Source organism: Zeus faber, assembly GCF_960531495.2.
Source record: "Zeus faber genome assembly, chromosome: 20".
NCBI classification, from domain to species: Eukaryota; Metazoa; Chordata; class Actinopteri; order Zeiformes; family Zeidae; genus Zeus; species Zeus faber.
The window spans coordinates 25,117,122-25,139,570 of record NC_137207.1 but is presented as its reverse complement, the minus strand read 5'-3'; the positions used below and the strand labels follow the sequence as shown (position 1 = coordinate 25,139,570).

At 45.7% G+C, this 22,449-nt stretch overlaps 1 protein-coding gene across 1 annotated transcript in view; it reads left to right on the top strand.

Annotated features, from left to right (window-relative positions):
- Positions 1–3,551: 3,551 nt before the first annotated feature.
- ift140 (intraflagellar transport 140 homolog (Chlamydomonas)) overlaps positions 3,552–22,449 on the top strand; it is a 42,365-nt gene continuing 23,467 nt past the window's right edge. Inside the window, exons 1-18 of the mRNA XM_080021752.1 lie at positions 3,552–3,653; positions 6,202–6,369; positions 7,042–7,263; positions 7,696–7,817; positions 8,340–8,482; positions 8,887–9,062; positions 9,470–9,561; positions 9,657–9,763; positions 10,630–10,772; positions 11,254–11,457; positions 12,572–12,644; positions 12,741–12,832; positions 13,414–13,541; positions 14,301–14,540; positions 15,250–15,385; positions 15,750–15,881; positions 16,520–16,555; positions 17,367–17,605. Of these exons, the coding sequence (XP_079877878.1) occupies positions 6,223–6,369; positions 7,042–7,263; positions 7,696–7,817; positions 8,340–8,482; positions 8,887–9,062; positions 9,470–9,561; positions 9,657–9,763; positions 10,630–10,772; positions 11,254–11,457; positions 12,572–12,644; positions 12,741–12,832; positions 13,414–13,541; positions 14,301–14,540; positions 15,250–15,385; positions 15,750–15,881; positions 16,520–16,555; positions 17,367–17,605 (2,432 nt within the window). The 5' untranslated portion in view covers positions 3,552–3,653; positions 6,202–6,222. The remainder of the gene's footprint in view (positions 3,654–6,201; positions 6,370–7,041; positions 7,264–7,695; positions 7,818–8,339; positions 8,483–8,886; positions 9,063–9,469; positions 9,562–9,656; positions 9,764–10,629; positions 10,773–11,253; positions 11,458–12,571; positions 12,645–12,740; positions 12,833–13,413; positions 13,542–14,300; positions 14,541–15,249; positions 15,386–15,749; positions 15,882–16,519; positions 16,556–17,366; positions 17,606–22,449) is intronic.

Genomic DNA, 22,449 nt, shown 5'->3' with positions numbered 1-22,449 from the left:
GCCTCCAACACCTTCTGTTCTGCGCATCTTCCTCCCTCACACCAAGCGCCTGCACGTCCTCCCTCACCACATCCATCATATAACCACAGGATATAACCCAAAATATTCATGCTGCCTTGTTATTTTATCAGCCACTCACATTGTGAAGTTACAAAACAGAATGTTCTTCATCAGAAAACCTGAAGATATAGACCAAAGGATCAAACAGAAAATATATTTTTCTATATGAAATAGATTTTTCTTATTCAACTAATGAAAAATCAATATATATATAAAATCAATATATCCTGTTGCGGGCTGAACCGTTCGCAGATTTTCGGTCGTTTCCGTGACTCCCACGTGGCATTCGAGTCACGTGGGGGACATGGAAGTTCAACCCTCCGTTTTGGAAATGTCGTTCAACGCCAAAACCCTGCGTGGGCCAACGTCCGCTTTACCCTGGTTTATCTGTTTCAGCGACGCTGGATTAAACACCAACAATCCTTATAAGTGTGGATGAAAATAAATGTTTATGAATAATAACTTTTATTTTAATAGCTCCTGTGATTTTATTGGTGTTTGTTCTGGTTTTGACATCCGCGTCCCCGTCCCTATGGGATTGGATCCTAGTGTTCAGATTATTAGGGGGCCGATATGTCACAAGGATCTCGTGGTTCAACTTTCATCCAAATCGATCCACATAGGGAGCAGAAATGAGTGGAAAGAAACGACCAAATTTGACCCAAATCACAGACGTGGTCAAAGTCATCAAAAGCCAAAGTGTCAGCGACAGGAATAAGTGTCTGGAACACAACAACGACAGGAATAAAAGTGTCTGGAGCGACAGAGACGACAGGGGCTACGGACACGTTGAGGTGTCGTTAGAACCGGGACGTCGCAGACACCTCGTGGTTCAAGTTTAATCCAAAATCGATGCAGGAAGCAGGAATGAGTGAAAAACGGGACTAAACTTGACCGGACGCAGCCGGATGTTCATGGTGCAGCAGGATGAGTTTGTGGAGTAAAAGGCTTTGTGACATCATCATCCAACTCCTTATAAAGGTGCAGGTTGTGGCTCCGTACGTCCATTCGCACCGTGCGAGCTGCGTAGTGTAGACTCCATCCATCTGTAGTGGTTACACACTGTGTGTGTGTCAACTTACCTGTTTGGCGTGGGCGTGGCATTTGGTTTGATATTTGATTCTTTTTCCCTTTTTTGTAAATATAAACTCCTCTCCCGATGCCGTATTGTGCAGCACTGGAGCCGGTCGTTACACAAACTGTAGGAGTGGAAAACAGTCCGAAACATATCCTGTGTTTGTGACCTCACATATAGAGCTGCCTTGCAGCCGCAGATCAACGGGTCAGAATCGTGTCCGTTTTTATTTTAGTCCCAAAAGTTTAAAAAGTTGATGAAATGTCTGTGAGGGACATGCAGTGTTAATCCGTTTGAATGGAAGCGTGTTGTTGGGAACTTCCACACGGAGTGATTTCCTTCCAGAGACACCGTGAGGCAGGACTCTGTGGACTACAGGAAGTAGACAGGACTGGACAGGAAGTAGACAGGGACCAGACAGGACGTAGACAGGGACCTTCTCATTTTTGGAATAAAGTTACAACACGCAGCAAGTGTATCCTTGTATTAGTAATTCAGCGTGTCACCAGGACTCACTGCATCATTGATGCTGCCTTCAATGGAAACTTGGAAAATTGTAACTCCTTTTAGTAGTAATGCTGATGTAAAGAGGAGTGACAGCATGAACTGATGCTGCGTTCAATGGGAACTCGAAACTTTGTAATCGGTGTCGATAAAGGACTGTGTGTATTGCTGCCTGCAGCTATATTTTATGTTTGTTTTATTTATTGTATTTGTTTTTTTGTCATTTATATTATTTCTGTTTATTGTATTAATGTTTATTGTATTTTTTGTCATTTGTTATTTGTGTTTATTATTTTAATCTTTGTGTTTTTGTCATTTGTTATTTGTGTTTATTGTATTAATGTGTTTTTGTCATTTATTTCATTTATTTGTCATTTTTGTGTTTATTGTATTGTTTATTGTTTTTGTTATTTGTGTTTATTGTATTCATGTTTATTGTGTCATTGTCAATTGTTATTTGTTTATTGTATTAATGTTTATTGCGTGTTTGTCATTTGTGTTTTTGTGATTATTGTATTAGTGTTTGTGTTTTTGTCATTTATGACATTTTTGTTTTCATGTTTATTGTGTTTTTGTAATTTATGTTTTTGGTGTTTATTGTATTTTATTTTTTTGTCATTTATGATATTTTTGTTTGTGTTTGTCATTTGTGTTTATTGTATTACGTTTATTGTGTTTTGTTGTCATGTAAATGTTATTTGTGTTCATTGTGTTCATGTGTTTTTGTCATTTATGTTATTTGTGTTTATTGTATTCATGTTTATTGTGTTATTGTCAATTGTTATTTGTTTATTGTATTAATGTTTATTGCGTGTTTGTCATTTGTGTTTTTGTAATTATTGTATTAGTGTTTGTGTTTTTGTAATTTATGTTTTTGGTGTTTATTGTATTTTATTTTTTTGTCATTTATGATATTTTTGTTTGTGTTTGTCATTTGTGTTTATTGTATTAAGTTTATTGTGTTTTTTTGTCATGTAAATGTTATTTGTGTTCATTGTGTTCATGTGTTTTTGTCATGTAAATGTTATTTGTGTTTATTGTGTTCATGTGTTTTTGTCATTTATGTTATTTGTGTTCATTGTGTTCATGTGTTTTTGTCATTTATGTTATTTGTGTTCATTGTGTTCATGTTTATTTATATAACAACGCTGTAGATGAGCGTCGGTGCAGCTGGGAGAAGAAACTGATTAAACATAAATAAACAAACAGGTAAAACTACAACAGCGTAAATGGCTCTTACGGATAGCTCAACACTGAATACAGTTCAATATTTTTGGGGACAGTTCCACACTGGATGACGTTGTCGTTCGTCCTCAGCAGGTCTGACGGAGTCCCGCTGATGACGACACAGACACGCGTTTACGCTGGGTTCATGTCTCCGCAAGAGATGGGAGCTCCGAGTTTCGGCGTTCGAGCGGTTCTTGAAACGCTGCTGGTGACCGCGGGGTTTCGCTTTGTATCACGATTCCTCCAAAATAAGCAACTGGCTCCAACGGGAGGCAGCAGGTCCGCGCCGGCTGTTCTTTCAAAGCCTTTTCTGAAGAACGCAACAAAGATGTCCCAACGATTGAAATCTAATCTAAGAAAAACTATTTGATTTAAAAAAAAACAAAAAAAAAGAGACGATACAAACTTCGGTACAATGTAAAGACAAAGTAAAATAATAAAAGCACCAAGGGAAGTAAGTCATATATAGTACGATAAGATCATAAACATAACATAAAAATATGAATGAAAATAGCAATTAATTCCAACAGTTGGAGCGAGGACCAATTAAAAGCCGAGCTGGTTTAGACACTTTCATCTCCCACGGGACTCGAACGCGGCATTAGCCACCCCCCCCCCCCCCCCCCCCCCCGGCGCTGTTGCCAATGGTAACTGCAGAGGGACGCTTTTCCTCCCACATGCTAACATGCTAGGCTAACCCACGCCACAGTCCGCCCAGCTGATGTCACATTTCAGCTTTAACTCTTTTGTTTTACCGCAGGAGTGAAGCGCGGATCTCCAGGTGCCGGTAAAAGCCTTCGCTTCGATGCTTGGGAGCCGTTCAGTACCCGCCGGGAGGGGATGCTAGCTGCGGCTAATCCCAGCTAGCTGTTTGGAGAGCTGTTTGTTGTGTAAAGTTGAATCATCACTGTTTATGATCCATTAAGGTGGAGTTAGTCCGTATAAAGGTGGAGTTATTAGTCCGTATAAAGGTGGAGTAAGTCCGTCTAGAGATGGAGTTATTCGTCCGTATAAAGGTGGAGTTATTAGTCCATAGAAAGGTGGAGTTATTCCATAAAAAGGTCGATTTAGTCCTTATTAAGGTGGAGTTATTCGTCCATATAAAGGTGGAGTTAGTCCTTATAAAGGTCGGAGTTAGTCCGTATAGAGACGAAGTTATTAGTCCGTATAAAGATGGAGTTTGGAGTTATCAGTCCATATAAAGGTGGAGTTATTAGTCCGGATAAAGGTGGAGTTAGTCCACATAAAGATGGAGTTATTAGTCCGTATAAAGGTGAAAATATTATTCAATATAAAGGTAGAGTTAGTCCGTATAAAAGTGGAGTTATTAGTCCATATAAAGGTGGAGTTATTAGTCCATAGAAAGGTGGAGTTATTCCATAAAAAGGTCGATTTAGTCCTTATTAGGTGGAGTTATTCGTCCATATAAAGGTGGAGTTAGTCCTTATAAAGGTCGGAGTTAGTCCGTATAGAGATGGAGTTATTAGTCCGTATAAAGATGGAGTTTGTGGAGTTATCAGTCCATATAAAGGTGGAGTTATTAGTCCGGATAAAGGTGGAGTTAGTCCACATAAAGATGGAGTTATTAGTCCTTATAAAGGTGAAGTTATTCGTCCATATAAAGGTGGAGTTAGTGCATATAGAAGTGGAGTTATTAGTCCATATAAAGGTGGAGTTTTTCATCTGTATAAAGGTGGAGGGAGTGCATATAGAGACGGAGTTATTAGTTCATATAAAGGTGGAGTGAGTGTGTATAAAGATGGAGTTATTAGTCCCTATAAAGGTGAAGTTATTAGTCCATATAAAAGTGTAGTTGGTGCATATAGAGATGGAGTTATTAGTCCATATATAGGTGGAGTTAGTCTGTATAAAGATGAAGTTATTAGTCCGTATAAAAGTGTAGTTGGTGCATATAGAGATGGAGTTATTAGTCCATATATAGGTGGAGTTAGTGTGTATAAAGATGAAGTTATTAGTGTGTATAAAGATGAAGTTATTAGTCCGTATAAAAGTGTAGTTGGTGCATATAGAGATGGAGTTATTAGTCCATATATAGGTGGAGTTAGTGTGTATAAAGATGAAGTTATTAGTCCGTATAAAAGTGTAGTTGGTGCATATAGAGATGGAGTTATTAGTCCATATATAGGTGGAGTTAGTGTGTATAAAGATGAAGTTATTAGTCCATATAAAGGTGTAGTTGGTGCATATAGAGATGGAGTTATTAGTCCATATATAGGTGGAGTTAGTGTGTATAAAGATGGAGTTATTAGTCCGTATAAAGGTGAAGTTATTAGTCCATATAAAGGTGGAGTTAGTGCATATAGAGGTGGAGCTATTAGTCCATATAAAGGTGGAGTTATTCATCTGTATAAAGGTGGACGTAGTGCATATAGAGATGGAGTTATTAGTCCATATATAGGTGGAGTTAGTGTGTATAAAGATGGAGTTATTAGACCCTATAAAGGTGACGTTATTAGTCCATATAAAGGTGGAGTTGGTGCATACAGAGATGGAGTTATTAGTCTATATAAAGGTGGAGTTATTAGTCCATTCATTAGAGCAAAGCTCGGTGTGCTTGGATCTTATGCCACCAGGACCCAGCCGTCCCTGTGGGTTGACTGACTGCTCAGCTCCTCACTCCCAAAACTTAAGTTTTATCGAGCAGGAGTTTTATTTCAAAAAAGTATGATTTCTACTTCAATATAGAATGATTTTTATTTCAAAATAAGATGATTTCTATTTCAAAATAAGATGATTTTTATTTCAATATAACAAGGGTTAGGGTGAGTTAAGCTTCCAACAGTGTTGGAGCAGCCAAGATAACCAGAGGATAAACACAGTGTGGAGTAATAATAAAATTACTTTTTTCTAACCACTAATTTTCCTTCTTTTTGACAGAATGTGAATTGTTGATTGTTCATTTTAGGTTTGTTTTAAATGGCCCAACTTTTCTAGCTATTATTATATTTTTGGCAAATGTGTGTATCTGTATCCATCCGTCCGTCCGCCGTCTCTCTATCTGTCTATCTATATATTTATCCATCCATCCATCCATCTATCTGTCTGTCTGTGTCTTTCTGTCTCTATCTATATATCTGTCCATCGATCATCTTTCTTATAATTAAAATTGACCAAGCAAAGTGTCTTTGTGCGACACCAGACTGCCATGGCTTAGACTTATTTTCCGTTGGTGCATCATGAATTAAATGGGATTCATGTTTTTTTGTTGTCGTTTTTTTTTTATGTTTTGGGGGGGAAACAATGCAATACAGGTACAATAAACGGATCAAACTTCAAATGTAATATCCTCCATCATCCTCTCCCTGCCCCTCCAGAGTGGAGCGGCACCAGGGGACATGGCGGTGTACTTCGACCACCGCGTCGACGCCCCACAACCCAGCGGCTTCCCCTGCCAGGTGGCCTGGCACACCACCCACCCGCTGCTGGGCGTGGCCTCCTTCAGCGCCAGCGCCGGGGGGGCCGTGGACCTGTACCTGCAGCAGGTGAGCAGCCCCACATCCATCTACCACCAACAGCTTAGATATCTATTACTTACCATTCTATCAAATATGATTTATTGGAGGTGTTTAAATGTTTGTCCAAGTTCCAAAACATTGTTTTATTAAGCACAAAATATAACTATTAGAGCTGTTTCATTTTTAGGCTTAAAAATAACTTAAGCACGATTTGCAGATACAGACCCAGTGCACGTCTCTCTTTCTATTGTGTGAAACATGTTGGATTAAGCTGCATATAAAACGTCTTGGAGATACTGTTGCCATTATGTGCAGATTCCCTGCGTTCAGACCTGAGGATGAACAGAAACAAGCTTTCAAATGTGATCATTAAAGAAAGATCTCTGAATATAAATCTGTATGAACAAAAACATTGTGTTGCATCAGGGAAATTGTGACATGAAATTTGAGAAATAGTCATATCAATAACTAAATGAGTACTGATCTGTGTTTGAGGTTTGGGCAGAGGGAGCCTTCAACACACTTCCAGTATAATGAACAACCGCAATGACAGTTCATGCCAGTAGATGGCGACGTTGAGCCGGCAGTTTTGAAGCGTTTTGAAACATTTAGAAACAATTGCTTTGAACGTCTCGAAACGTTCCAAAGATTGTAAACTGCCACACCCACCAAACCCACATGTACCGTCTGGTGTTCCAGGGCGAGCACGCGGAGAGCTGCCACGTGGAGCGGCCCTGCCGGCCCACGGCGCTGCGCTGGCACCCCCTGAAGGCCCTGCTGGCGCTGGGCTGGGAGGGCGGCGAGCTGGGGCTGCTCTGCCACCCCTCTGGGGAGCACAGCGTCCTGCCGGCCACGCACACCGCCTCCATCACCCTGCTGGAGTGGAGCAGCTCCGGGAGCCGCCTGGTCACCGGGGACCAGGTCAGAACCCCCGCAAGGGCCGGGTTTTACTCCCCACCGGGGCCAGGTTTTACTTCCCAACGGGGCCAGGTTATACTCCTGAGGGCCAGATTATACTGTAGCTGTCTATAACTACAGAGGATACTCCCTGAGCGCCAGATTATACCCCCTGCGGTGCAGGTTATACGCCTTGAGGGGAGACGATGTATACCTGTCTGTGGCTTTGGAAAAATCTGTTTATATTTCTTCTGTTGGGATACGACATTTGCTTTATGTACGTTGACGTGTAATGTTTCAATTTGGTCATCGCAAGTCATGGAGAAGTCTGAGGATTTGACGTTGCATGAAGACTTGGAGGCCCCGTGGGCTTGACCTGCCATGTGGAAACGGCGTGAGATGCCTCTGGTGTGTGGTGGAGGTGCATTGTGGGTAAAGTGGAGCTGTGTGTCCCAGGCGGGGGTGCTGGCGGTGTGGAGGCTGGACGCCAGAGGACGCCTGCAGGGAAACCAGGTGGTGAAGCACAGCTACAACCACCTGCTGAGCTGCTGCATCTTCAGACCTCCACCTCCCGGGGAGTAAGTCCGATTTTCAGCCAAACGTTGCCTGTAGAATGCTCATTAAAGTGGAAATCCGTCAGTGTATTTAGTAAAAAAATTAATAAAATTAAAAAAATCCCATATTTAGTACTTTATTTGTGTGGCACTTTATAAGCAACATCATTTCAATGTATCTGTGTTCTGCACATGCTCCTCTATATGCTGGTTCTCTTCTTTGTGGCGGGGTCCACCACTCACACAAGAAGTGAAAGGCAGCTGCGGTGAACTAGCTCGAGCAGCCTGTTTAGGTGTGGCCAGTAAACTGACAACATGGATGACCGTTCACCAAGATGACCACCACCTCAAGGGAGCAGGAGAAACAACCCATCAATCAACTCATGGATTGCCACTTTAATTACCATTTTGTTGCTTATTTTTTTAGTCTTTGTTGTCAAAATAAATTAATATTTTAAAACAGCGACACCATTAGAGTAGAATTTCGTGTTTTGTTTATTGTGTACATTTTCCCTGCGCCCTGAGTTTCTTTGTCCTGGGTCGCAGAGACGTGGCGCTGCTCGCCAGAGCGGCCGTGGGCGGAGACGAGCGAGCGCTGGATAAATTTAACTGGAGGAAGGACGGGAAGGGGACGGCCCTGAAGATGGGCCCCCAGGAGGGACTGCTGTGCTACGTCAGCACCGCAGATGGTCAGTACAGTACAGACCAGAACATAACAATACAGAACAGTACATAACAATGTATTATAGTACAGAACAACACACAACAGTGTATTATAGTACAGAACAACACACAACAGTGTATTATAGTACAGAACAACACACAACAGTGTATTATAGCATAGAACAGTGTATTATAGTACGGAACAGTTTATAACATTGTATTACAACCACATATTTATATTACATATCCAACTGACATAACTTGAAACGTATGTTGTTCTGCACCGTGTTGTACAGTACTTGAAACCTAAATACAATACTCTGTGTGTGTGTGTCTGTGTCTGTGTCTGTGTGTGTGTGTGTGTGTGTGTGTGTGTGTGTGTGTGTGTGTGTGTGTGTGTGTGTGTGTGTGTGTGTGTGTGTGTGTCCAGGGAAGGTGCACAGCGTGGATGAGCGTGGTAAGACCAGCGTGCTGCTCAGCCTGGAGGCTCCCGTCCAGAAGCTCTTCTACCTGGGGAGACGCGAGGCCCTGGCCGTGGTCACCGAGGGCCTGACGCTGTCGCAGTACGCGCTGGGGCCCGAGGGCGGGGCTCAGGAGCTGATGAAGGTACACCTCCAACTTCCTGGGTTCCTTACTGGTCCTGCTAGGTGCCAAATGTGCTGTACAACTGGCGTCCATCGCTTGTATGGATGGAAATACCAATTTTACTTTCAATTAATCTGTTATGACTTTATATTCATATGGGACTGTGCTATTACCTACAAATGACTCATTATCCCATCTTGATAAAAATCGATGGTTGTTCATTCTTCATTTTTTTAGCAATATTACCTCCAAATCCACAAAACAAAACATAAATAAAGGTTTATAGCACTAATTTCTATGGTTTTAGTCAATACCAGCAATAAGCAGAACTGGTCTGAGCTTTATGATGCAATATGATGTCATATCATGTAAATGTTGATTGATCACCTGATCAATAAAGTTTTGTTTGATCTCATCACATCTCTCAGGTGAAGCTGAGCAGTCAGAGCGGACAGAACACAGACATCGTCTGGACGGAAAACGGCCTCCTGGTCACAGCTACAGGGGAGCAGATCATCAGGTTGCACACACACACACACACACACACACACACACACACCCACACACACACACACCCTGGGAACATTCTCTCACCGTGCACTGTGCTGCCCTCAGGCTCTGGGACCTGGAGCGGGACGACAACCACGTCCTGTCGCTGGATGAGAGTCTGGGCTTCGAGAGAGGAGAGCTGATCAACTGTGTGTCCTACTGTTCCGGGAAAGGTACAACAGACTAACTAACTACCTAACTGACTACCTGACTGACTAACTGACTACCTGACTGACTAACTAACTAACTACCTGACTGACTAACTAACTAACTACCTGACTAACTAACTAACTACCTGACCGACTAACTAACTAACTACCTGACTGACTAACTGACTACCTGACTGACTAACTAACTACCTGACTGACTAACTAACTAACTACCCGACTGACTAACTACCTGACTGACTAACTAACTAACTGACTAACTAACTAACTACCTGACTGACTAACTAACTAACTGACTGACTAACTAACTACCTGACTACCCGACTACCTGACTGACTGACTAACTAACTACCTGACTAACTAACTAACTGACTGACTAACTAACTACTGTACCTGACTGACTGACTAACTACCTGACTACCTGACTGACTAACTAACTACCTGACTACCCGACTATCTGACTGACTGACTAACTAACTGACTAACTGACTGACTGACTGACTGACTGACTAACTACCTGATCACATGACTACATGACTACATGACTACATGACAGACTAACTAACAAACTACCTGACTACCTGACTACATGACTGACTGACTGACTGACTATCTGACTAACTACCTGACTGACTAACTAACTAACTAACAAACTACCTGACTACATGACTGACTAACTAACAAACGAGCTGAGTACATGACTGACTAACTAACAAACAACCTGACTACCTGACTACCTGACTGACTGACTAACTAACAAACTACCTGACTACCTGACGACCTGACTACCTGACTGACTGACTGACTGACTGACTATCTGACTCACTAACCAACTAACTAACCAACATGGATGTTGTGTGTTGTGCGCTCAGAGCTGCTGGCTGCTGGTACTAATCTGGGTCGTGTGGCCATGTGGAGGATGGTTCCTCAGCCTGGAAGCAGCAGGAACGAAGCCAAGGTTCAGTGGAAGCTGCAGACCCCCACTGAGGTGGAGGGCAACGTCATCCAGCTGCAGGTTGCTGTCTGTCTGTCTTCCTGCCTGTCTACCTGTCTGTCTGTCTGTCTATCTGTATGCCTGCCTGTCTGTCTGCCTCTCTGTCTACCTGTCTGTTTGCCTGTCTGTCTGTCTGTCCTTCTGTCTGTCTCTCAACCTATCCTTCTCTCCATCTCTCACTCGATCCCCCCTCTTTCTCTTTCTGTCTCTCTCTCTCCATCTCTCTCTCTTGGTCAACCCCTCTGTCTGTCTCTCTCTGTCTCTCTCTCTCTCCATCTCTCTCTCTTGGTCAACCCCTCTGTCTGTCTCTCTCTGTCTCTCTCTCTCTCCATCTCTCTCTCTTGGTCAACCCCTCTGTCTGTCTCTCTCTGTCTCTCTCTCTCCCTGTAATGTAATTCAGTCATTTCTTTCACTGTTCTTTGAGTATTTTTTGGGATGCACAAGTACCCCTCACCCCCCCTCTCGTGGGTTCTGTCTGACCTCTGACCCCCCTCACCCCCAGTGGGGCTCCACCCTGAACCTGCTGGCGGCCAACACGCTGAGCACGGTGCTGATCCTGAGCGAGCACGTGATGTCGGCGCACTACGGCCAGCAGGTGGCGGCCGTGCAGCTGTCGCCCACGCAGCTCAGCGTCTCCCGCTTTAGCGCAACGGAGCCGCTCGCCCTGCGCTGCGACGCCCACATCAAGGGCGTCTGCGTCACCCAGGTAAGCGCAGGCACGGGGGGTCCTCAACGTCCCTCCAGCGGCGGGGGTCCGCAGAAAAAAACAATCAATAGTTACATCAATCACTGTTATTTCATTTCCTAGACCTCAGCACCGTCAGAGAACATTCAATAATGTCTGTTTGATCCTCGTTCCACTGTTATTTTAACTCAGTCATATTTAACAATCACAATCTGATCAGATTCGGGTTCAAGGGACAATCTGATCTGATCAAATGGAATCAAACTGAGGGACCTTGACCCACTGATTTAAAAGGCTGGTACCAGCAGGGTTAATTCATTTTAACAATAATCACAAAGAATTCTAAATGGTATTCACCTCGTTGTCATTTGTTAAGATAACTGTCATACATACAGTACAGCAGCGTTAATATAAAACCAATATGAACCTGAATTTGGGGTCTTATCTCCTTAAAACCATTGGAAATATAATGATAATATTACATTATAAGTATAACAACTTTAGGGGGGAAATGTGCTTTTTTTTCCCCATCTTACCGAGATTCACCCCTGTGCGCCCAAACTGAGATAGCGACGGGCAGAACGCTAACAGGGTTAGCCCAATGCATGGCTGCAGAGGGGTTCAGCTAGCCTAGCTCCTGCGAAAATAGGGAAATGCTCCTTCCGGCATCTCCAAAGGCTGAGTGTATCAGCTGTGAAAGTCAAGGTGTTGGTGCTGTAGGGTTCCCAGTTCAGTCACATCAGTTCCGTTGAGTGTGCCAGTCATGCCGGACTGTACCTGGCGACCCCCGTCTCACTTGGAGAGGCACCTTACAGCGAGAGATCACGGATTGATAAATGGTCATGCTTCAAAAGATGTTAACGACAAAGATCTTGTTTGTAGGTTTTAATTTTTATGTGTGTAAAAACACAAGATGTATCGCTTAAATAACTCAGCTTTTGAGATGCCGGAAGGTGTATTTCCCTAATTTAAATGCAGCTAGGCTAGTTGATTCCACCCGCAGCCATGCATTGAGCTAACACAGTTAGCATGCAGTCTGCCGCTGTGGCTATGTTGGTGCTGTACACATAGGGATGGTCTGTCCAGGGTTTTATAGAATCCATGGACACACCTGTGTTGGTTGTGTGTGTGACAGGACTCTGTGACAGTGTGGAGCGGGAAGCAGGTGACGGTGTACCAACTGACAGGAAGTGACCTAAGCAACGCAGGTAAACCACAGGGGAACTCCTCAGAAGGCTGGGATACGGTCTCGGATCCTCCCCGCCTCCTCCCTAATCCCTCCCTACCTCCTCCTGCTCCTCCAGGTTCCTTCCAGTGTGAGTCTCGGGTCTTGGCCGTGCACGGTGAGAGCGTCTACACCGTGGAGCCCAACCGGGTGCAGGTCCGGACGCAGCAGGTCTGTTACCCCTCCCCCTCCTCCACCCTCCATTCCAGACCCCCGCTAATCGCTCCATCGCACCACCACCACAGTCTCCCCCCATCCAAACCTGAGTTCACCCTGGAAGGTTGATGGAGCCTTCCCACCGAATCTCTTGATATTTGTCAAAACCGAGTGAACCACCTTTGTGTCGCTCTACAGCCTTTTTTAATCAAATTTAAATGTTACTGATAAAAAAAATCACATTATTTATATATATTATACATTATGTGATATATAATGTATATTATTTTAATAAGATAATAAATATTTTTTAAATAAATGTAATTAGTTATTCATTATTTTGTTGTTTTCTTTGATAGATTTTCCTTGATTTACTTATTTAATTGTATATATTTACACTGTTCAAATGTTGCTGAGCAACTCTTTAATGATGTATTATTATATTTTATTATATTTTAAAGCCCTTTATAAATTCCGCTCAGCCCTAATACCAGAAAGCACTGTGGCTCCTTGTAGAGCAGTGTGTGGATGTAACCTCTATGTGAACATAGTTTATAGGTGTAGGATTAAAAGGTCTCATCATGTGACCCCACCAGGGCACGGTGAAGCAGCTGCTGCCGTTCACCGAGGCCGAGGGAAACCCCGTCCTGCTCAGCGTCTGCCACGACTTCCTGGCCGTCGGCACCGACACCGCTCACATCAAAGTGTTTGACCTCACCAGACGGTACGACACCGAAACACCCGAAACCACAACGCCACAGCACTGTAACGCAACCACCATGCCACAACACCATGACAACACTATAACACTACAACACCACAACACCACCATGCCACAACACCACAACACCACCATGCCACAACACCACAACACCATAACACTATAACACTACAACACCATAACACCACCAACATGCCACAACACCACGACACCATAGCAACACTACAACACCACAACACTATAATGCTACAATACTACAACACCACCATGCCACAACAGCACAACACTGCAACACCACGACACCACCATGCCATGACACAACAACACCACAACACTGGAACACCACACCACCACCATGCCACAACACCACAACACTGCAACACAACAACACCGTAACACCACAACACTGCAACACCACCATGCCACGACATAACAACACTATAACACTATAAAACTACAACACCACAACGCCTAAACACTATCACCCTATAACACCACAACACCATAACACCACAACACTATAACGCTACAACACCATAAAGCCACGACGCCACGACACCACAGCGCTTTAACACCATGACACCATGACACCATGAAGCCACGAAACCATGACACCATGAAGCCAGGATGCCACAACACCATGAAGCCACGACACCATGAAGCGACCATTTGTAATCATTGTATTGAAGCGATCAGTCCTATCGCTGACGTTGTCATTGTCTCAACCACCGGTGTCGACCGCCTGACTCCCCTCGTCCACAGAGAAGCCAAAGCTCACTGCGGCGCCAAGAACTTGTGTGAGCAGATCTCCCTGCTGGGGGCGCTGCGCTCCGTGCGGTGCAACGCCAGCGGCAGCCACGTCAGCGTCCTCATCACGCTGGTGAACGGACGCCCCGACCACAAGGTGCACTTCTACGACGTGGACATGGACACCGTCACGCACTTCGACTTCTTCACCGGGCGGCCGCACAGCGGGCTGTCACAGCCCGACGACGCCGACAGGTAGCGGTCGGGGGTTCCATTCTATCAACACACTGTGGCTCTGTGGAAAACACTGGATTCTGATTGGTCATTAGCGGTAACCAGAGGTCAGTTGTTTCTGAATAACGACCGCTGATCTGTTAGTAGCGACCGTTTCCATGGCAACCCCCCCCCCCCCCCCCCCCCCCCCCGGTTTAACCTCCCTCGTATCACTCTGACTACATGCCAATGCTATCACTACCAAGTGGCGCCATCCTGTGATGCTACATAGAAATGACAATGGAAGACTTGAAGAGATGGATGTGGTTATGTCCAGTTTCACATAACAACAGTAGTAGGATCGTTGTTGGGCAAAGTTTTTTTTTTTTTTTTTTTTTTATTGCATGAATAGTTCACTACGTTGTTGCAGAGTTCGCTTGTTGTGACTGTTTCAGTGGAAGCTCCGAAACTACACCCACAAGTTGTAAAATGGATATGAAATTAAGCAAATGAATATTGCGTCTCAGTCTGTTATTTTATTGAGTACGCAGCCGTGCAATCCTCAGGTTCTGTTTTTATTGATTTTTAGTAGTGACCGCCTGGCTGCACGTTATACCTTACCTAGTTGTCTCAATGTGAATCGTATTATGGCGGCACCTTTACTGTGCAGGATTTAAATACGTGCTATTTTTCGGCATCCGACAGTCAGAGGAGCAGGTCCTTAATTCCCGTCCCCTCGTCGTGTCCCCAGGCACCCGGCTCAGGCCACGGAGCTCACCGGCCGCTGTCCGGTGTCTCACTTCTGGGACGAGAGCGAGACTCGACTGTTCGCCTGCGAGACGGTCCCTGTCGGCGCCGAATCGGCTGCGTCCTGCTGGCTGGACACGGTACTACTACTGCAGTATATGTGTATTACAGCAGTACACTGTGTAGATAGACAGGTAGATAGATACTTTTAGGATGGATAGGTAGAAATTTGTTAAAAAATGAAAAATAACAATTAAAACTTACAATAAAGCAGAAAATTAAACTGAACAATAAAACATTGACCTAATAATAGACGACAAACAATAAGAAATAAACCTAAACGTTAACCATAAACCCCAAAAATAACCGCCACCGACGTTCTGAATCTTCCTCCTCCTGCTTCTTGGACACGGTATCCATCCCATGACTCATTGGTTCGTTCCAACAACACGTGTATTAAGGAAAAGTCAAGAAGTTGTTTTGTTTGTGTTGTTTTGCTGTCAGGCGGACGTTACCGTGGCGACCTTCTTCTGCACTCAGGAGCACGGCCTCCTCCTGCAGGACAGCTTCCCCAAACCTGCCGGCCTGCAGGGGCTGCTGGCCCTGCAGGCCCCCCACTACTACTTCACCTGCAAGGTAGGGGCGCCCGGGGGACCCAGGCACGCCTGGCGAACCGTTCCTCCCCGGCGACCAGATCTTTCAATGAGCGGGCGGTGCTGGAGCCGCTCCGGTAAAAGAGTCGTTCATTCGTTTTGTTTGTGACCGTCACTGCAGCCAGACACAGGCATTTCATCACAAGTCTCGAAGCCATACAGGAAGTGTGTCTCACTGCCGCCCTCTGCTGCCAGGTGGCAGAACTATTTGTAAACTGATTATTTTTACACTTGACGCCATACAAAATGAAGTCCCTTAAATAATTAAAAATAATTAAATACTTATCACCGTAAGCGTCTTATTATCGATATATTTTTCAAACCCTGGTTTTTCCAGAACCTGGAAATAGAGACACTATTGAAAACATATTTGAACAAAATCTATTTTATTTGATCCTTTAAATTGAAAAATGTTTTACCGTAATTTTCTTCATATGGTTTAGTTTTGTACCGTCACATTTCATGTGTGTGTGCGTGTGTGTGTGTGTGTGCGTGTGCGTGTGCGTGTGTGTGTGTGTGTGTGTGTGTGTGTGTGTGTGTGTGTGTGTGTGTGTGTGTGTGTGTGTGTGTGCGCGCGCGCCTGTGTTTGGCCTCCGTTAACACACACTCGCACACTCCCAGCTGTTGTTTCGGAGGAGTGGTGCCTTTCTGCCTGAAGTAAGTGTCCTCATCCCTCCGTCAGTGGCTCCACCTCCTCCTCGTTGTTTAGTTCTCGCCTTGTGCTGCGGCGGACGTCGTCTCGGCGGCACAAGAGCTTCTAGTTTCGAGCTGGCGTCAGGGGTCTGTGAGCAGGGCTACAGCCTTCTTCTGAGTCACCTGGATGTTCACGTCACACCTCCAGAAGAAGGCTGTAGACCAGCTCTGTGAAACTGGTGTCACAGTGTTCAACTATGGTCTGTGTAGAGAGCGTTTCCACTTCCTGTTCACTGTCCCGGTGAGACTCTGTGTTCCCCAACACTGTGTTTTTGAACGTCTTTTGTCCCCAAAATCCAATCCAACCCAATTCCTATGTTTTTTTTCCCCAGTTTTAACTAGAAGTAGCCACGGTCAATCATGTAAATATTCAAATATTGAATTATATCTCAATTTGTGCAGGAGAATTAAAATAAATGTACGTACCCGTACACAACGTTTTCGGAAAAGTTGAGTCGTTGTTTGTCGTTTGAAATTGATCGTACAGCTTTTAACAAATTCCTCATACAAAGCCAGAAACTATACTTTTGAAAATAAGTTTAATTATAATAGTAATAAGCATCTTATTTTGTTTTATTGTTTGATTGTGTCTCATAATTCAGCTTCCTGTAGCAGGAGGCTCGTCGCTAGGAGGATGTGTCATATTTTTATACCTATTGAATGAGTCAGAATCGAATATCCAGTACTTATCTAACACCCTGTTAGATATGTACCTGGATCCCTCGGTTTCAAATCTTCTAAACTGCCATGTCACTCACCCTTGGGCCCCCATCAGCCCGGTGAGAGGGACCCGGACCCGGCGGAGGCCCCGTCCCCGGCTCTGGCCCTGCCTCCTCCCCAGGCGCCGGCCCCGGCCCCCCAGACCCCCCACATGGTGACCCGCCGGGCCCTCCGGGACTTCGTGGGCCTGGAGAACTGTGAGAAGGCCACGCGGGACGCCATGCTCAACTTCAGCTTCTTCCTGACCGTGGGCGACATGGACGAGGCCTTCAAGTCCATCAAGCTCATCAAGAGGTAGGAAGGGCGACGCCCTGCAGGGGGGATGGTTGCCATGGCGACGGAGAGGCTAACAAGGTCCTAAAGTCCTAAAAAGCAAAAACAGTCTCCAAAAAGTTTCCTCTGGTTTTGACTTTTTGGTTCTCACTGGAAATTCCATGAGTCCAGCACAAAGTCACGGCCCGGCTCCATTTTTATAAATATAAAAACCTTTTTGAGGTCACAGCTCGGCCTGAGGTCTCACTTAGGGTGAAGGAAAGGATGAGGTTCAGGAACAGCGCTTTAGGTGAACATTCGTGTGACGACCGTGTGAACCAGTGTTGTCACCACATTTTAATGAAAGAAGGAAGCGTCCATATCATTTCTGAAAAAATTTGGCATTTTGTATGAGGGGGATTACTGATTGTATCTTTAAGTCCTCTTGTTTAAAGTGGGAATCCAGAATTCCATCCAAAACTTTGTCCGGGTTTCCCCTCGTCCTCGCTCTGAGACGTCACTTTCTTTTCTCCAACGTTTTCCTTCTTCTGATCCATTGATTTGGGTTCTTTGTCTTAGTCCTTTTGGGTGGTGGTAACATTTTTTATTGTTTTTGTGTATGTTCATCTCAGTGACAGTGTACTGACCGCACCTCGCTATGTTGCTTTAGCTAATTCACCGCGACTGCCTTTGACTTCTTGCGCCTGTGGCGGAACCCGCCACCAACAATGGAAACGGCATATGGGGGAGCACTTGCACAACGCAAATACATTGAATGGCTGTTTCCTATGAGGAACCAGGTAAATAAACGATCACATATGGGATTTTTAAGCAAAAAAATCTCATGGATTACCACTATGAATATTCAGTAGCGTTGTGCAGCCAGCGATCTGTAGCGCTGTGTGGTTTCAGGAGAACAGGTTGGAGGGAGGAGGTCTCGCTCAAGGGTTCCTCAGAAGGAGCTGCTGGGACGGCTGAGCCGCTCCCATCCCCCATCAGGCTGAACCCCACCCAATGAGCTGCGTGACCAAACACGAGGTGCCGCGTGCGACCCCCACCCAAGGACCTCCAGCATCTTCTGTGGATGTGCCACTGTCCTCGGCAGACAGAGGAGACCTGCTCTTTGTCCCCCCCCTGGCCCCTCCACGCTGGGCCCTGTCATCACCCCCTCCACCGCTCCACCCCGCTGGGCCCCATTACAACCCTGTGATTGCGCTCCTTGCCACGTCGCAGTTCAAAGGATCAGGAAAGCCCACAGCGCTGTATTGTTACCGCGGCCTTGACTCGTCTCTGGAGCCTCCCGACAGGGCCACGGCAGGGACCCCTACGGCCCCTGGCCGAGTTTTACAACTGGCTATTGTTGGCACCGGCTCCCGATGCCCCCCCCCCATTGCATCCCTCAGCACCTCCTGCCTGTGGAGGCGGAGGTGAAGGGGAAGGTGGTGCTCTGGTTTGGCCTTCTCTCGGGGAGCAGTTTAACGGGGTGAGAGTGCGGGCTGCGGATTGTCACGCGGGAACAGACCGAGACGCGATCTGGAGCCGAGCCGACGGAAACGTCAAACGCAACGGCGGCCATGTTCACGCTGCGAAGCACAAACATGCTCAGCCCATGTTCACGCCATCGCCATGATGTCATCCATTCTTCTTTCTTTTGTTCCTTTTGGATTTTCTGTGAAAAATAAATAGTGCCCCAAAAAACAACCTCGCTCGTCCTCCACCATGATTTCCGGGTTTTGAGAGTCGGGACTCGTGTGGCCTCGCGAGGTCAGGACTCTGGTTGTTTGGTGGATGGAATCTGTTGGTGTGTGCTGCCGTTTTGGCGTTTATGGTTGCTCTCCACACATGGGAGACGTGGGAACAAAATGTTAAAGTTGTCATAATGGTTGTGTATGGGGTCTCTCACATGAACATAATAACCTGTTAAGATTGGAAGGATCCTGTGGTGTGGGCCTGTAATGGCTTCCCCTCTCTTCAGACCAGACCTGGACCTCTCTCCCCCTTTAAGAATCTCTCACTAGGATTCGTTCCCGCGAACACAACGTTTACACCATGTGAATTGGTGCAGTTTTTGCGTAAAAGGGATAACGTTAGATCGCTTTTGTAGGAAGTTCCACAGGAGCTAGGCTAGTTGATCCCATCCGCGGCCATGCGTTGAGCTAACTCAGTTAGCGCGCAGCCCGCAGCGATCTCTGTCCTCGACACACGGGGGCGAAATTGGTATTGTCGTCCGAACCCGTGTAAGACGGACCGAAAAGACGTCCCCCCCCCCGAAACCAGGAGCTTCCCCTTCAAGGAGTTCTGTACATTGTGTACGGGGCGGAGGAGTGGGAGGGGGGTTGGTGTTCTCTAAACACTCTGGAAAACAACATGAATCCCCGTCCGCCCGTTCCTCACAAAGTGCCAATTCCGTCCTGTGTAGAAGTGGGTCAGCGGGAGGATGTGTCCGTGCCTTTCCTGTGCGAGCGCGTGCGCTGACGAGGGAGCGCGGGCGCGGGACTTACCTCCGCGAGCGCCGCGGTGCAGCGCTCTCTTTCTGGAGGGCGGCGCGGCCCAGCGCTGGCAGTTTGCACGTACGAACATCACGTACGAACGCACAAACAACAGTGGTGGTGGTGGGCGGCCAAAAAAGCACATCCCAGCGGCCGGACGTCCCCAGGTTTTAACAGGCGCGATGACAGCTTTACAGAGTTACTCATTGACGGCTATTTTTATAACAGAACCGAGTTCCCTTTTTTTTTTTTTTTTTTTTTTTCAAAGGATAGGTATTGTGCCCGCTTCCCGCCTGGCTCCGCCCACAGGATGATGCACTTCCTGTTGTGTGCCGGTGAAGCGCTATCTGCTGGGACTCGGCGGTGATGGTCAGGGACTGACAGGCCGTGAGAACCTGGAGGGCTCCGCGTTTTCGGGGACAGTTATTGCAGCTGCTCCTGGCGGCTTCCACACGGGATGTCATCCCGAAATGGGGAATGAAACGACCGTAATTCCTTGGATCCGATATCGATGACGCTCTCAATGAGATTCTGTATGGATGTGTCGACGTCTTCTACGTAATGTGCTGCCGCCATTTCAGTTTCCTACCCGACCTGCATGACATTGCAATAATATTCATTATGAAGTATAACACAGAAACGATACATCTATATTCCTTTGTGACTATGCTGGTGTTTGGTTGACGCGGAAAATGGTTTGATAAATTCCAAATAATCGACTAATTTTGCGGATTTTAAAATCGATTCAGAAATTGATCAAATAGAACTGAATCTATTTTTTCTCACTTTTGAATTTTTTATTGAGCTCTTAATCATTATAGATATTTGTAACTCCATAGCAGAAAGTCCTCGGTGACATTTTTTATGTTTCAGGGCTCACGTGAAAAACAATGAGGCTCAGTTAGAGTTTGCTTATAATCAGGTGACAAATCATTTTTTACCTTATTCATCTTTATTGAACATCAGTATTATTATATATTATTTATTATTCAGGTTGAATATTCTAAAATGCTCCCCAATTTTTATCGGTCGAATATTCAAATATCTTTATATGGGGATAAATAATGAGCTACTAGAAGCAAAAAAAAAAGGTTCATGAACTACAAGTAAAAGTATGGTAATATAGAGTGTATAGTGTATGATATACAGCCCAACACACACACATCTATAGAATCTTTAGGGTCGGAGGTCGTTAAAGCTCGTTTCAGTTGTAGCCGTTGATGACGTCGTAATGTAAGTACTTTTTTATGCTGCTGCTTTCATTATATCCATTTAATGCGTATTGTTTTGTTTTTTTAAATCTGCTCTGGCACTGCGGCGTCATTGGGATGGGGCTGGGTCTCACGGGAGACGTGATTATCACAAAAATCATCAAGGACATTACGTGACATCCCCAACGTAGAGTGCCAAGATGATGTGCACGACACTGAGTGGAAGATGGAACCCTATGAAGCTGCCTCATACCGTGAGAAGTTTGAGCTCGTCTCCTCATTTGATGACTTATTTCCACTCCAGAAGGTCTTCATCTGGAGGCGGGGACCGGTAATATTGAATGATGACGACGTGGCCCCCGGCCCCGCAGCGGGTCAGGCCAGGTTTAGCTCCACGAGGTGTGGAGGTCTGAGCGTCTCAGGGAGGAATGTCTTTCCCAACCACTCGGCTATTTCCTCTCATTCATGCTGTCCTTGACTTGGGATGATACCGATACAAAGCCTTGACTACAAATGTCTGTTTCCACGTCCACGCCGCTTGAAAAGGACTGTCCCCACCCCCCCGTTTCCAAGCGGAGCAAAACCCTTTGGGGAACGTCCGGAGAGGCTGACGTGGGACGCTGCGGTGAAGTCGGCGCTCGCCGGTCCGAGCGTCGTGGTCGCCAACGATTTTGTGTTTGGGTGTCACAGTTACAGAATCACAACCAATCACAACAATCACAATCACAGTCACCTCGAGGTGTGGAGTGGAAAAATGGCGAGGCCTGCCTGGATCTGCTTGTGTGACAATGTTTTATTAGCGTCGGTGTTTATCTGCTGCGTAACGAGGGGTTACGGACGATACCGTGACACAAGGCACCTGTGACTGACTCACGTCTCACTGCCGACATCCTGTTGTCGGTCTGCGTGGGGAGCGGCGCAGGAGGTTCATTTCTGCGTGACGTGTGCATCTGTCTGGAAAACCCCCATGTTCTTTTTGAATTGAAGCCCGTCCTGAGCCGGCGGAGCCGTGAGCCGCCCGGCGATCACGAGGCATTACGATTCATGAAAGACTCCAGTAAGTGCCCTGGGAGGGAGACGTTTTACTGTCCTGTCAATGCACAACAGATAGTGGATCAAGAAATTGAATCTATTGCAAAGAACGACAGAGTGGTAATCTAATTGATATCGCACCTGATGGGAAATC